The following is a 13649-nucleotide window of genomic DNA, read 5'->3' as shown; positions in this document are numbered from 1 at the left end:
AAGGTGAGATCCTCCTGGGATGCGACAAAAGCCCATGACTTGCTGGGGAACCTCAGCTTCACAGAACCCTCCATTTTCAAGCCCCCTCACCATTTGCCCTCTCTGTCCCCTCCCTGCCTCCCTTGGCCCAGTTACCTGCCCAAAAACAGAGGTGAGGATGGGCTCCATCGCCCAGAGGCTTGGGCATTCATCTTCCACGTGAGCTGAGCTGGCCCTTCCCGTTACCCTTGGCAACAGCTGGTCTTTGGGATCGGCCGTTCTGATCAAGGTTGCTCCATCCTCCAGTCGGTGGTGTTGGGTGCCATAGAGGGCCACAGAGGCGGCAGCAGCAGCGGTGGTTGCCTCCGAGGTGCTCCTGGATCTGGCTGGCTCCATGAGCCGCTTGTCTCCTTCCCGGGCTTGACTGCCTGTCCTGCGGGTCCGCGCACTCTTGGAGCGTCGGTGAGAACCGCTTTGCGAAAGAGCCCGGGATGCTCTCAGTGCCGGTGTCTCGCTGCTCTGCCGTTGGGTCTCCCGGAGAAAAAAGAACATGTTGAGAGCCGGGGAAGAGCTGGGCCCCTTTCTCTATCCCTTCCTCCTGCAGACAGTCTCTGAGGTCTCTCTGGTAAGGCCTAGCTCCTCTCCACACTACCTTGATCGGTCTCTCTGGCTCCTACCCTCACATACCTTCTCTACTGCACTCTTGGGTCTGCCTAAACTCTCCTCCCTGGAACCATGCATCTGTTTCGCTGTCTCTTGCTGGTTGCCGCACTATTCTGTGTTGCTGCCACACTTAGCCATGTGCTCCTTCACATGGGTTCTTGCCTCTCCTAGCTGCCTGCCATATTTCTAGGCATCTTTTTCTGAAGTAACAAGTACCCCACCTGCCCCCCACTTTCAATACCTGCCTGGCTCCCGTTCTACATTCCTCCCTCCAGCATCTTCCTCCCCCTGAAGCTCCTTCCTCTTTCCCTCCTCTTGACCCCCTGCTGCTCCTTCCTTATCTCCTCACTCCTTGAGGCACCTTTCCTCTTTGCTCTCCGCCTCAGAGATCTTTCCTGGGCAAATCCGCTTAAGGGATCAACACTTGTGCTCCCCAGGTCCCTGGGCTGGCATGGGAGGGAGGGAGGGGGGCACCTGCTCCTGCCACAGCTCTTTCCCCCACTCTCCATCCAAACCTAATCAAGTCATCTTCTCATTACTGCAGGGAGAGCGAGATTGAAGCAGGAGGATGGGGAGGGAATCTGAGCTTATCAGGTCAGACACACGACCCGGCCTGGTTCTGCTTTTCACTAATGTTGCAAACAAGGTAAAACAACCCCCCTAGAGCAGGAAACTCAAGAGGCATCAAAGGCCACAGAACACAGATTGAGCACAGGTTCTATGGCATCACCTGTGTGTGTGCCCCTGGGCTAGAAAGGAGGGCTGTGGGGAAATAAGGCAGGAGTAAAGAATATTTCTGTCCCACATCTCCCGGCTCCCCTTTGTCCAGTGGCCTGTTTTGAAACAATGCACCTCAAAAAAAAATGGCCTTCCTTCTTCTTCTGTGGCCCGACATCTATAGCATCTCATTTTATTTTGGCATTTACAAGTGCCTTCCCTGTGCCCCGCTCTCTCCTCATCAATTCCTGTGGTGTTTTCCTTTTGCCCTCCCACTCCGTGACAGCCTGTTCCCTGACACATCCTCAACAGCCCTCCTATTTCTAAGCAGGAGCCTCTGTGGCTAAGTCAATTAAGTCGGACCCCACCTGTGGTCCTTGGCACCTCGCCGGACCTCCGGATGGCAGAGATGTGATTCCTGGCAGCGCTGCAACTGGGGCTGTTGCGCAGACAACTCATGGTTTATTCAATGCCAAGCTGGCGAGGTTCCAGTGGCAATGGTAACTAGACCCCACCTAGCTAGCGCAGACAATGCCAAGGCTCCTGGGCTCAGTCTTTACACTCACCGGCTCACATCAGTGGAAGCAAGTGGGAGAATTATTCATTGAGGAAACAAGCCATGGAGTTGCTGAGCCCAGCGCTTAACCCATAAAAAGATCTCTCTATCTGGTCTAAGGACCAGGACCTCTGTCCCATGAGCTCTCCTCTTCACATGTACAAAACATCCCCCCAAAATCTGCACAGCATGTCTGGCAGTATGGGAAGAGGGATATCCCCACAGTTTAGCATATTAGAACCTTGTTGCCCTGGGATGAAATAGGTTAACTGATGTTTAATGGGTGCCTCTGTTGGCTCTAGTGCCAACCCAACAGAGCTGAACTTTAGGGAAGCTTTTAATGTTTGATGCATTACTGTATTTTAATATTTTGTTGGAAGCCGCACCAGAGTGGCTGGGGAAGCCCAGCCAGATGGGAGGGGTATAAATAATAAATTATTATGATATTATTATAACTTGATGGGTGAATTCTCTCACTGCCCCATCAGTGCTTCTGTCTCACCTCCCACCTCCCAAAGCGACCCATGTAATTAAAGAACACAATAAGAGACGACTGGGTCAGGCCAATGGCCCATCTAGTCCAGCATCCTGTTCTCACAGTGGCCACTCAGAAGCTTGTGGGAAAGCAGCAAGTAAGACCTGAGCACAAGATCATTCTCCCCTCCTGCGGTTTCCAGCAACTGGTATTCTGAAACATATCTGCCTGCAACCATGACGCCAGGGCAGAGCCATCATGGCTACCAGCCATCAATAGCCCTCTCCTCCATGAATTTGTCTAATCCTGTTTTAAAACCACCAGAGTTGGTGGCCATCACTGCCTCCTGTGGGAGAGAGTTCCATAGTTTAACTATGCGCTGCACAAAGAAGCACTTTCTTTTACCCATCCCAAATTTTGCATGTAAACAAGGAGTGGGGTACAGCCTAAGTGCTACATTCCCTCGTGGGTGACCATTGGGTCGTGTGTGCCAGTGGGAGGTGATGCCAGAGACAAAAGTGGGCAGAGCACTGAATGTGACTCTTTGTGCAGTAGGCGGCATTTCAACTATACAGCAGTCAGAGGTTTCCACACATGCTCATGCCTCTCTCTATTGAGACAAGCAAGAGGCATTACCACAATTCCATGACACATTCCAGTCAAGCTAAAGCACTCGGAGAGGGTGAGAAAGAAGGAGGTAGAGCTGATGGAGGTGAGTACCCCCAGTTAAACACCTAAGGAAACATTGCTATCATCCTCCTTTGTTACTGGTCAAATGGAGGGGGGGGGGAGAGAAATATATATAGAAATAAAAAATTGTCCAGTAGCACCTTTAGAGACCAACTAAGCTTGTTCTTGGTATAAGCTTTCGTGTGCATGCACACTTCTTCAGATACACTGAAAAGAGTTCATTAGATGAACGAATCTTGTTCTTCCCCCCAGTGGAAGTACCATCTGCGCAGCAATGAAGAGCACGGAAAACAATGCCAAGTGACGCAGGTGTGTAAGGCATTCATAATGCCCAAGAGAAAGCAACAGCAGCCAAGGAGAGCTCACAAGGGGTAGCGCATCTCAATGGCCATGGCTCAGACCAGGCAACAGTGTATAGCAACTGTCTCCCATCCGTGTCCTCAGCTGATATTACAGCAGTCAGCCACCTCCTCCTCACTCCTGTTGCTGCTAGCATTGCTCTCATTCGCGTGGTTGAAGGCTTCCTTTACACCAACAGAGTATGCAGGGAAGTGCAGGCACCATACATTTTCCTGAAGAAGACCTGTCTTTGCCCAGGTTTACATGCAGAGTAGGGTGGAAAAGGTAAAGGAATAGGGAGAGGCTTGAGTCTGGGGAAAAGGCAGGATATAAATAAATAAAACAGATAAGTGAATAATAAAAAGTAGCAAGGTTAGGGCAGGTGCTGTAACAGAAGACTGACTAGTCACAGGCAGAGTTGTAAAGTAAAGCTATAGTGATCCAGGAAAAGCTTGTGTGTGTGTGTGTGTGTGTGTGTGTGTGTGTGAAGTGGGCTTTGAAGGGGAATGAATGATGGCTGCAAGCATTGCAAACAAAGAAGTGCAAAGTCCCTTTCCCCTTATATCTTTTAGATATTGTGAGCCTGAGGGATGGGCTTGCCTTGTGTTTTGTTGATGTGTAAGTTGCTTTAGAAGCTAATCTAACAAAAAATGGGATAAAAAGGCTTTAAATAAACATTGTTAGTGCAGTATAGCAGCTCAGATCAGATAAGGACCAGGGAAATCCAGGTTCAAATCCACACTCAGTCACGAAACTCACTGGGCAACCTTGGGACAGTCATTACCCTTCAGCCTAACCCAGCCCACAGGGTTGTTGTGAAGGTTAAATGGGGTAGGATTTGTGTGCACTGTCTTGAGCATCTTAGGGCTCCTCTGGGGCAGGCGGAAAACCTCTTGAACCCGTGCTTTCTAGGCATGGGGCAAGCAAAGTTTTGAAGAGCCCTTAGAGCAGGGGTCAGCAACCTAAGGCCCATGGACCACAAGCAGCCCATGGGGATCATTTAACTGGCCCATGAGCCAGCCCTGAACCGAGCCACTGCTCCGCGAGTCCCCGTGTGCTGCACTAAACTGGCGCAATGTGGCGTGGGGAACTTGCTTTCGCAGCGCTGGAAATCCCGTCTGCACAGATGCTGAAAATTGTGTCTACGAAGATGCAGGAAATCGCGGGCGCACGCGCTCACACATGCGCGCAATCTGGCCCACAGAGGGATCTCCACTGGAGTGAACCGGCCCAGGCAAGGTAAACCTTGCCGACCACTGCCTTAGAGGAAGGGAGGAGTATAAATGTACTGATATGGACCAACTGAATCCCCACTGATTTCACTGGGTCTCATCTAAGCATGACTGAGGGCACGTTCACGTTACTGCTTACTCTGCATCCAGTGCACTCCCACTGATAGTTTTGCAGCCACATTCACACAGCTAGCCACAATCTGCATTGATCCTGATGTCATGAACCCCATAGAGATGTCATGCAGGGGGTGGTCAGACCCTGTGGAGGGTCCTAGTGGGATGAGGGATGCAAAACTGGGTCCCCACTAATTGTCTGAGTCCAGAGATGAGGACAGTAGACTAGGGAAAGGACATCTGTATATGCAGGGCAGGGCTTCTGCAGATTGGCAGAGGAGTGTTCGGGGTTCAGTGGCTTTGCTCTCAACCGCAACTTTTGCCTCCTTCTCTGCACAAGAACTCTCAGCTGGGCTCTTCCCTTCATGGCAAAGCTCTGCTCCCAAGGCACAGCTGGATCCTAGCAAAATTGTTTGCTGCGTCCTAGCAAACTGGTTGCAGCTTTTTCAGTTAGACAGTGTACAGTATACCCTGAAAGCATATAGAATCAGAGAATTGTAGACTTGGAAGGCACACTGAGGTTTATCAAGTCCAACCCCCTGCCATGCATTCAAAGCAGATTCAAAGAATTCAGGGCAATGCAATTCACCCCTCACACATATCCCCCCTCCCCCCAAACCCTGTTTCCTAATCCTCCTGATAAGAGCTGGTTGTGGTCCAGCATCAATAAGGACAATGGAGCTCAGCATCCGCAGATGTACAGAAGCAGTCTGTTTTGTTTTTTTAACTTGGCAGGTGAAGTCCTGGTAGCACTGAAACCACCAGAATCTTTATTCCCTGGGGCTAAGTTTTGATCCGCCTTGGCTTGATGACTTAGCCACGTCGGAGGCGCTCTTTCCGTGCAGGATCTGGGTGGCTCCTGCCCCTTTAAGAAAGGGCTGCTGCTACGGCATGACTCAGCATTCTTCCGAGGAGGCTGAGCTGCTTTCTTTGGCTCACGGAAATTTCCGGCAGTGAGTGCAACGCGGGACGGGATCCTCCTCCTCCTCCACTGGGCTTCTGCTGGGGACACGAGAAGGCGACACCTGCTAAGGCTTCGTGATCCTACTTCCCACTTACCCGAGAGTAAGTCCAGTGATTTCAGTGGGGCTTCAGTGGTTAGGTTCGCGCGGTTAGCCCCCTCCCCAGCATGCAAAAAATAAATAAAAATGCCGTGTTTCGCGTGGGTGGCGAAGGGAAGAGAAGGAAGGGGGCGTGACAGTCCAACTGATCTGCTTTGTCTTTTCTTCATCTTTTTTTCTAGTGCCTGGAAAATATACGATCACCTATTTCCCTGTACGCGGTGAGTGCAAAATCACGTAGCTAAAGTCTTGGATGAATTCATGCCCCACCCCCACCCCACGATCATGATGGGTTTGGACCCCTCTTGAGTAGAGAAAGTGTTGCGGCAACCTCAGAATAATGCATTTACACTACAGCCGGATCTTCGCCTATTCTTGATTGTTTGAAAGCAGCCCTGTTTGACCTCCGTGAGGTTTACTGTACAGGAATGAAAGGAGAGAAGCGTTTTGCAGGCGAGGGCTTTCTCTGTTAGATTGAGAGGGGGTGAGAAAGATTGCAGACCCGAGGAAATCATCAGTGGCGGAGCTCATGGTTTTTCGCTTTGGAATGGTTTTCTGGAAGTGGACAGGATGAGAGAGAAGATGGCGGGTGCTTCTTAAAGCACAGCGGGCAGACCTCAGGCACCTTGTGAGAATTAAGGAACCAGTGTGCTGTGTGATCACACTTGATGATTTGGGTTTCTGCCTCTCCTAGGGCGCTGCGAGGCCATGAGGATGTTGCTGGCTGATCAGGGGCAGGAGTGGAAAGAGGATGTGGTAACCATGGAGATTTGGTCCAAGGGTGACCTCAAGAAATCTTGTGTGAGTATAAGTAGTAAACTCTGGAGTTAGGATTTGGGGTTTTTTGAGGGGTGGGCAGTGAGTACTGGTCTTGTGAGAAATGGGTTTTCCTAGGCCCTTCACACTGTTCCTTTGCTCCTCTGTCTACACACTGGAAGCTACAAGCCAACTGGGCCCCTCTCTCACTGAGAAATAGGTACAGTGGTGCCTCGCAAGACGAAATTAATTCGTTCCGCGAGTTTTGTCGTCTTGCGATTTTTTTCGTCTTGCGAAGCACGGTGTCGGGAAAGTTTTGGAAAAGCTTCAAAAATCACCAAAGTCTTTAAAAACCTCAAAAAAGGCTACCACACCGCGTTCTATGAGTTGCTCCTCGAAGTCAAGTCACAACTGTATTAACGGTGTTAAGAAAAAGGAAACAAACTTGCAAGACGTTTCCGTCTTGCGAAGCAAGCCCATAGGGAAAATTGTCTTGCGAAGCAGCTCAAAAAACCCTTTCGTCTTGCGAGTTTTTTGTCTTGCGAGGCATTCGTCTTGCGAGGTACCACTGTATAGGATGTCCAGTCACTAACTTTTCTGCCTTTCCTCCCCTTCCTCACCAGGTCTTTGGCCAGCTGCCTAGATTTCAGGATGGAGACTTTCTGCTGTACCAGTCCAACGCGATCCTGCGCCACTTAGCAAGGAATCATGGTGCGGTTGGTGATAGGCAGGGGTGCAAGTAGAAGTGGAGTGTGTGGACCTGGGTTTATGGCAAATCTGTGCTGGTTGCCTTTCCAAGGGAGAGCTGCATGCATATGGAGGAGATGCGTGTCTGTAAATTTGCCTCTTGGGTGGGTCAGCAGGTAAATAGATGGCGATAGTGGTGGTAACACAAGATAGCACTGATTTGTGTTCACCTGTGATTTGGGTGTTTATTTAGATGTATATTAATTGTACACCACTTTAATACTTGAATGATACAAGTATTTTTCTGAGTAAATAAATACTAGCCATAAGTCCTGACACAAATAAAAGCGTAACGTAATAGGGAAGAAACAAGAATCAAAAACATAAAACTATATTAAGTGACAATCCACAATGGGTAATATATAAAACAGGAAATCAAAATTGCATTTGGGCCCAGATCCTACACTACTAGAAGGCAGCATTGGGGGGGGGGGGAATGGGGCACAATTGGTAGTTATTAAGTTTTGTTTTTTAAAATATCCCCCCTCAAGAAAGCAGCAGATAGACGAGAGCTCTTGCTCTCTGTGCAACTATCCTGTGAGAGAGTCTGGATAGTAATTTGAACATTCCCTCACGACCCTTTTTCTTTGCTGCTCAGGACTCTATGGTCAAGATGCCCGTGAAGCGACGCTGCTGGACATGGTGAATGATGGAGTGGAGGACCTGCGTATTAAATATGGCCGCCTCATCTATCAAAACTATGTGAGCTTGGGTGTAGGAGGGCTTGAGTTTACTTCCATACACAGAAATTGAGAGCTCTGTTCCCTTAATAGACTCTTGAAATATCTGTCAACTAGGTAGGCTGATGGAGAGATGTCTTTTTTTAAAAAAAACCCTAATCTTTATTAAATATATTTCACAAAATTATACAACAATATACTATATTACAAGTTGTATCCCATCCCATACAGCAAAAAAATTAAAAATACAAGAAATTTTTAAAAGACCTAAAATAGACTTCCGATTGTTCTCAAAAACACTAAATTACACTTGTTATATTTTACACATTATCATATTATTATATTATTTTCTTAAGTCTTTGGAAAAAGAAAAAAGAGAAATTAAATAGAAACATTAAATTTACATATATTATCTATACATTACAAGACTCATTCAAGATCTGCCAGGAGGTTTTTGCTGTCACAGTAATTTTTCAGATACTCCTTGAATATAATCCATTCTTGATTTACTTTTTGCGTCAAATAACTTCATGTAGATATTATGGCCAAGGTCTTAGGCCCAACATACCATTGAACTTTTGACTTCTTCTTCTTTATCCTCCCACTCAAGTAGAAGATTATACATTTTGGATATATGCTTATTTTTGGCTTCTACTATTATTATTTTTTCTAATCTTGATGTTTCTTTTTCAAATTCAGCTTGTCTATCAATGTTCTACCTCTCATTTATTTGAAAATATTGTAGCCAATCCGTCACATACCTTCTAATTTCATCAATTTGTTTCAAATTTAGTTTATTGTTGTTTTCCTCTAGTAGCATTCTATACATTGCCCAATCACCTTTTGCATTTTTCCTTTTTACTGCTGTGGCCTCTATCGGGGAGCTCCACCAGGGGATTTTAGGTTCCAATATTCCCTTATATTTATCCCAGATTTTATAAAGTGATTTCCTAATTATATGGTTTAAAAACCCCTTGTGTACCTTAACTTTCTCATAAACCAAATATGCATGCCAACCAAACCTGTTGTCAAAGCCTTCTAAATCTAACAGATCCATATCTTTAAGTATGATCCACTCTCTAATCCATGACAGCCCAGGCACAGCGTGATAGAGTTCAAAATCAGGTAGAGCAACTCCCCTCTCTCCCTCTGGTCAATAAGAATAAGGTGTTTTATTCTTGGCCTTTTACCATTCCATATAAACCTTGTGATGTCCCTTCTCCAGTTTTGAAAACAGTTCATACCTCCTAAAATGGGAATGGTTTGAAATAAGAAAATAATTTTCATCTTAACTGCCGATATCCTACCTCAAAGGGAGAGGTGGAGTATGCTCCAGATTTCCAAGCTTTTCTTAATTTCATTCCATGTTTTTATATAGTTTTCTTGATACAAGTCTATGCATTTAGCAGATAACCAAACTCCTAAGTACCGTATTTTTCGTCCTATAGGGCGCACCGGCCCATAGGACGCACCTCGTGGTTTTTTTTTGGGGGGGGGGAATGAATAAAAAAATATTATCCCCCCCCCCCAGCCGTGGCTGCTGCCCCAAGCCTTGCGCACAGCTGCCCGAAACACAGGGCGCCCTCCGGAGGGCTCCCCGTGCTTCGGGCGGCAGGCTGCCACCCCAAGCCTCGCGCGCCTGGCGGGACCTCCCGCTGGGCGCGCAAGGCTTGCGGACACGCGCCCGAAGCACGGGGAGCCCTCCGGAGGGCTCCCTGTGCTTCGGGCTGCATGCTGCTGCCCGCAAGCCTTGTGAGCCCGCGGGAACTCCCGCTGGGCTTGCAAGGCTTGCGGATAGCTTCCTGAAGCCTGGAGAGCGAGAGGGGTCGGTGCGCACCGATGCCTCTCGCTCTCCAGGCTTCAGCGAAAGCCTGCATTTGCCCCATAGGACGCACACACATTTCCCCTTCATTTTTGGAGGGGAAAAAGTGTGTCCTATGGGGCGAAAAATACGGTATTTTACGTTGTTCTTAATCTCTAGACCCGTGCTTTCTTGTAGATCTTCCTTCTCTTCTAGGCTCATGTTCTTAACTAACAAATTAGTTTTTTTGTAATTTAATCTAAATCCCGCTTGTTTACCAAATTCATTTATTATTTTTATTGCTGTGGGGATACTCTCTTTGGGGTTTTCAGTTATTATTATAAGATCATCCGCATATGCTCTTACCTTATATGTTTTTTCTCCTAACTTAATTCCTTTTATTTTTTCCCTCAAAATTTCATTTTTGGAAATCTTTTTTGGAGAGATGTCTTAAAACATGTGGGTTTTATTGATGGAACGTCCTTGATCAGGGGAGGAAAACCTGTTGGACTAGAACTCCTGTAATCCCTGACCTTTGGCCATAACAGTTTAGGTGATGGGAATTGGAGTCAGACAACTTCTGGGGTTCCCCACCTTGGCCTAGATGCTTGCAGCCCCAACGTTCAAGCCTATAATCCAAATGTGTGTAGTTCAGGTGATCACTCCCAAGTTGCAAATGATCCTGGATAAAAGGGACAAGTTGGGAGAGAGTAGAGTCTGGTTTGCCTGAGGGCATGGCTGTATGTGCTTTCTGTAAGAGGAGGATGGGGAACCCATAGCCCTATGCATGTTGTTGGGTTTCAACTCCCATCATCTTGATCATTGGCTGTGCTAGCTGAGACAGAGGGGAGTTGGAGTCAAACACCCCTGGAGGACCACAGATTCCCCACTCCTGCTGTAAGGAAAGAGCACTGCTGGGAGCCAAGAAAATGCAGGTTCCTTGCTTCCACTGCAATGAGTCATGTCACCCAGGCTCGGAGCTCTCTTCTAGCAGAATGGAAGAAGCAACGAGGCTTTTCTCTATCTGATTATTGTACCTTGACAGGAGGCGGGCAAAGCGGACTATATTAAGGCCTTGCCGGGAGAGCTGCGTCCTTTTGAGAACCTTCTGGCTCAGAATGATGGTGGGAAGACCTTCATTGTAGGCAAACAGGTAAGGCAATCTGCCTGCTGGAGATCCAGTTGTGGGTTGGTCTTGTCCAATAGGGTGTTTCACATCTCAGGAAAGATTTTTCATGGAAACCCCTGCTGAAAGAAGGGGCAGGAGGCTTCGTTTTACTAGCACATTGCAAGGTGCTTTGTAGTGCTGTCTTTGGGTCTTCAAAGCATATTGCACCTGATATCATTGTGATGACAGGTGAGTGACAAGATGGCCAATTTGGCCAGGAGGATGATCCTGATAAGGATCCCTATGCTTGTACTTTGTTTTCAATCCTCCATCCAGAGCTGTTCCTAGTCCATGGTATATATTTTTTAAAAATCAAAACTAAGGGTGCAAAGGAAGAATTGGGAGCACATTTTGAGTGCACTCAGGTGACATCAGGCAATTGACAGATGGGCCAGCCTGCCCAACCTGTCCAATGTGGCATGTGAAGGATGGGCTAGTTCACGCCGCCCCGCCCCCCGCTGTAAATTAAGTCTTGTCACTCAGCAGCAGACCTGGCTCCAGGTTGCCAGAGCCCTGGGTAAAGTGTCCCCTACTAGGCCACCTCCTCAACCAGTGGGCTTTCTTGCCAGGTCAGAGAAAAACAATATTCTGCAGTGGTCCCAGCAGTTGCCCAAAGGTGCCAGGGGCTGATGCTGATTCTTCCCAGAAATCTACATTCTGTGACCAATAAATGATGTATTCCAGGATCTATGTAAATTATCCATGTTGTGTCAAGGGAGGGGCAAAAATCAATTCAGGCCACTGAAACCACGTCCCTAGTTGCCATAACCTTATATAACCACTCAGGCTACTGAGATTTTGCTATTTGTTGCCTGTATGCTTCCAAGCCTCTCACCATAGCCGTAAGAACTAGAACATTTGCTTTTTTAAAAAAGCGCTTTCATGTTTTTATTAAAAATGGGACATTTTCAAAATTATAGGAGTGAAAACAGTTGTTTGGGACCTCTATTCGCACTGTTCAAAACTTGACAGAACTGCTTTTAAAAACAGTTTAAAAGAAAACTGAGATTCTGTACCCAATTCTGACTTCTGTGCTTTCCTGCAATTCCACAGAATTATTGCATACAAAAAATCCTGCCTCTGCTTTAGGAGGTGTGCAGCCAAAAATGTGGTAGAGATTATCCCTGCAGTGGCTTGTCTTGTATTCAGTGTACATGCATGCTCTGGTGTGTTTTACTATAGTATGCTGTGACACACCCACACCATGTGAACTTCCCCCTGCTTAAGCTACATCTAATGTATTGAGGAATGATGGTGTTTTATACTTGACTGGCCCTTTCTCTCTCACCCACTGACACCTGCCTCTTTTGTTTTCTTCCTCCAGATCTCCTTTGCTGACTACAATCTGCTTGATCTATTAAATGTGCATTTGGTCCTGGCCCCTGACTGCCTGGCTTCCTTCCCCTTGCTGGCTAGCTATGCGCAGCGGCTCAACGCCCGACCGCTCCTCAAAGCTTTCTTGGAGTCTGATGCCCACAAGCAGCGCCCCATCAATGGGAACGGCAAGCAATGAAATGGATTCCTTTCACCAAGTTGCAGCTTTTCTGGTGACCTCTGGGTGCTTTGTAGTTTTGTATACACTAATGTTAATGAAGCGAGTTTCAATAAAGAGTTCTGCACATCTTTGCTTGGTAGGGAAAGTATGGTAACTAAATTCAGCAGAAGCCTACTGCAATCAAGAGGAGATGTGATTAATTGGCTAGAGCCAAGTGGCTTATTATAATTGTTGTAGTTACTATTGTTATTTGTTAAATTTATATCCCATTTCCCCTCCCAAACGAACCCAGGGTAGCATATATAGTGAAATCATAAGCTAGGATTTGAAGCTTTTGTGGCTTCAGAAGTGCAGCACAGGACAACTAAGGGTGAACATACACAAGGTGGCGGGAGATTTATGATCAAATCTCCCACTTTAAAAAGAAGTAAATGCAAGAGCTCCTGCTTTTAGATCAAGGAGGCTGTGTGTGCTTATTCCCCCCCCCCATGCTTTCCCCCGATCAGAATCAGCGTCCCATAGCTCTGTTCACCCCTTTAAAAGTTATAATAATATATTATTTGCCACCTCATTTCGATGCACACTAGCTCTCCACTTCCCACCTTTTGATCTTGGTAATTTCCAAACAGGTAGCCATAATAGTCTTCTACAGCAAAAAGTTTAGTGGCTCATAAGCTTTAGTGAACTGGATCTCACTTCAACAGATGCATAGGATGTGATCCTCAGTTGCAGGTGTGTGCATATATTGCCATGCCTGTGGCTGAGAGATTTTAGCCTGCGCTGCGTTTTGTGACAACAAGTTGGTAAAATGGCTCACTGCTCAACCAGGTTAGATGTTCTCTGAATCATATTGGGGAAACAGCAGGTGGAAGATCCCATTGGGCCAATGTGATTCAAATCCTTGTTCCATTACGAAGCTCCCTGGAGTGCCTTAAGCACATCACTTTCCTAGCCTATGGCATAAGTTATAATGAGAATTGTAATGATTTTGTACACTGAAGTTTAAGAATAAATCAAATGGCATTAAATTAGATTCTGTTATACAAAATGGTGCTCTTTTGCTGGAAACTTCCCCCTGGCTTGTGCTTAGGGAGGGGGTGGGTGCTTAGGGTAATCTTCTCATCTAGGCTGTCATTTGCTCTAAACTGAGCCAGGAGGCTTGAAGCAAGATAAGTG

General features: G+C 46.9%; 1 protein-coding gene across 1 annotated transcript; it reads left to right on the top strand.

Moving 5' to 3' along the window:
- Positions 1–5671: 5671 nt before the first annotated feature.
- Positions 5672–13506, top strand: GSTP1 (glutathione S-transferase pi 1). Its single transcript, XM_028737836.2, has 7 exons — positions 5672–5830; positions 6009–6047; positions 6521–6627; positions 7206–7293; positions 7928–8031; positions 10856–10963; positions 12303–13506. Coding segments are annotated over exons 1-7 (636 nt in total). The 5' UTR covers positions 5672–5829; the 3' UTR covers positions 12492–13506.
- Positions 13507–13649: the final 143 nt, after the last annotated feature.

The sequence above is a fragment of the Podarcis muralis genome, chromosome 1 (genome assembly GCF_964188315.1).
Source record: "Podarcis muralis chromosome 1, rPodMur119.hap1.1, whole genome shotgun sequence".
NCBI lineage: Eukaryota > Metazoa > Chordata > Lepidosauria > Squamata > Lacertidae > Podarcis > Podarcis muralis.
Note: the sequence above shows the minus strand (reverse complement) of the source record. Positions and strands in the feature narration are given on the sequence as shown.

Coding starts and splice junctions, on each gene's coding strand:
- GSTP1 (XM_028737836.2), top strand. Junction 6,628..7,205: donor GTGACCTCAAGAAATCTTGT/GTGAGTATAAGT, acceptor CTTCCTCACCAG/GTCTTTGGCCAGCTGCCTAG. Junction 7,294..7,927: donor CCACTTAGCAAGGAATCATG/GTGCGGTTGGTG, acceptor TTTGCTGCTCAG/GACTCTATGGTCAAGATGCC.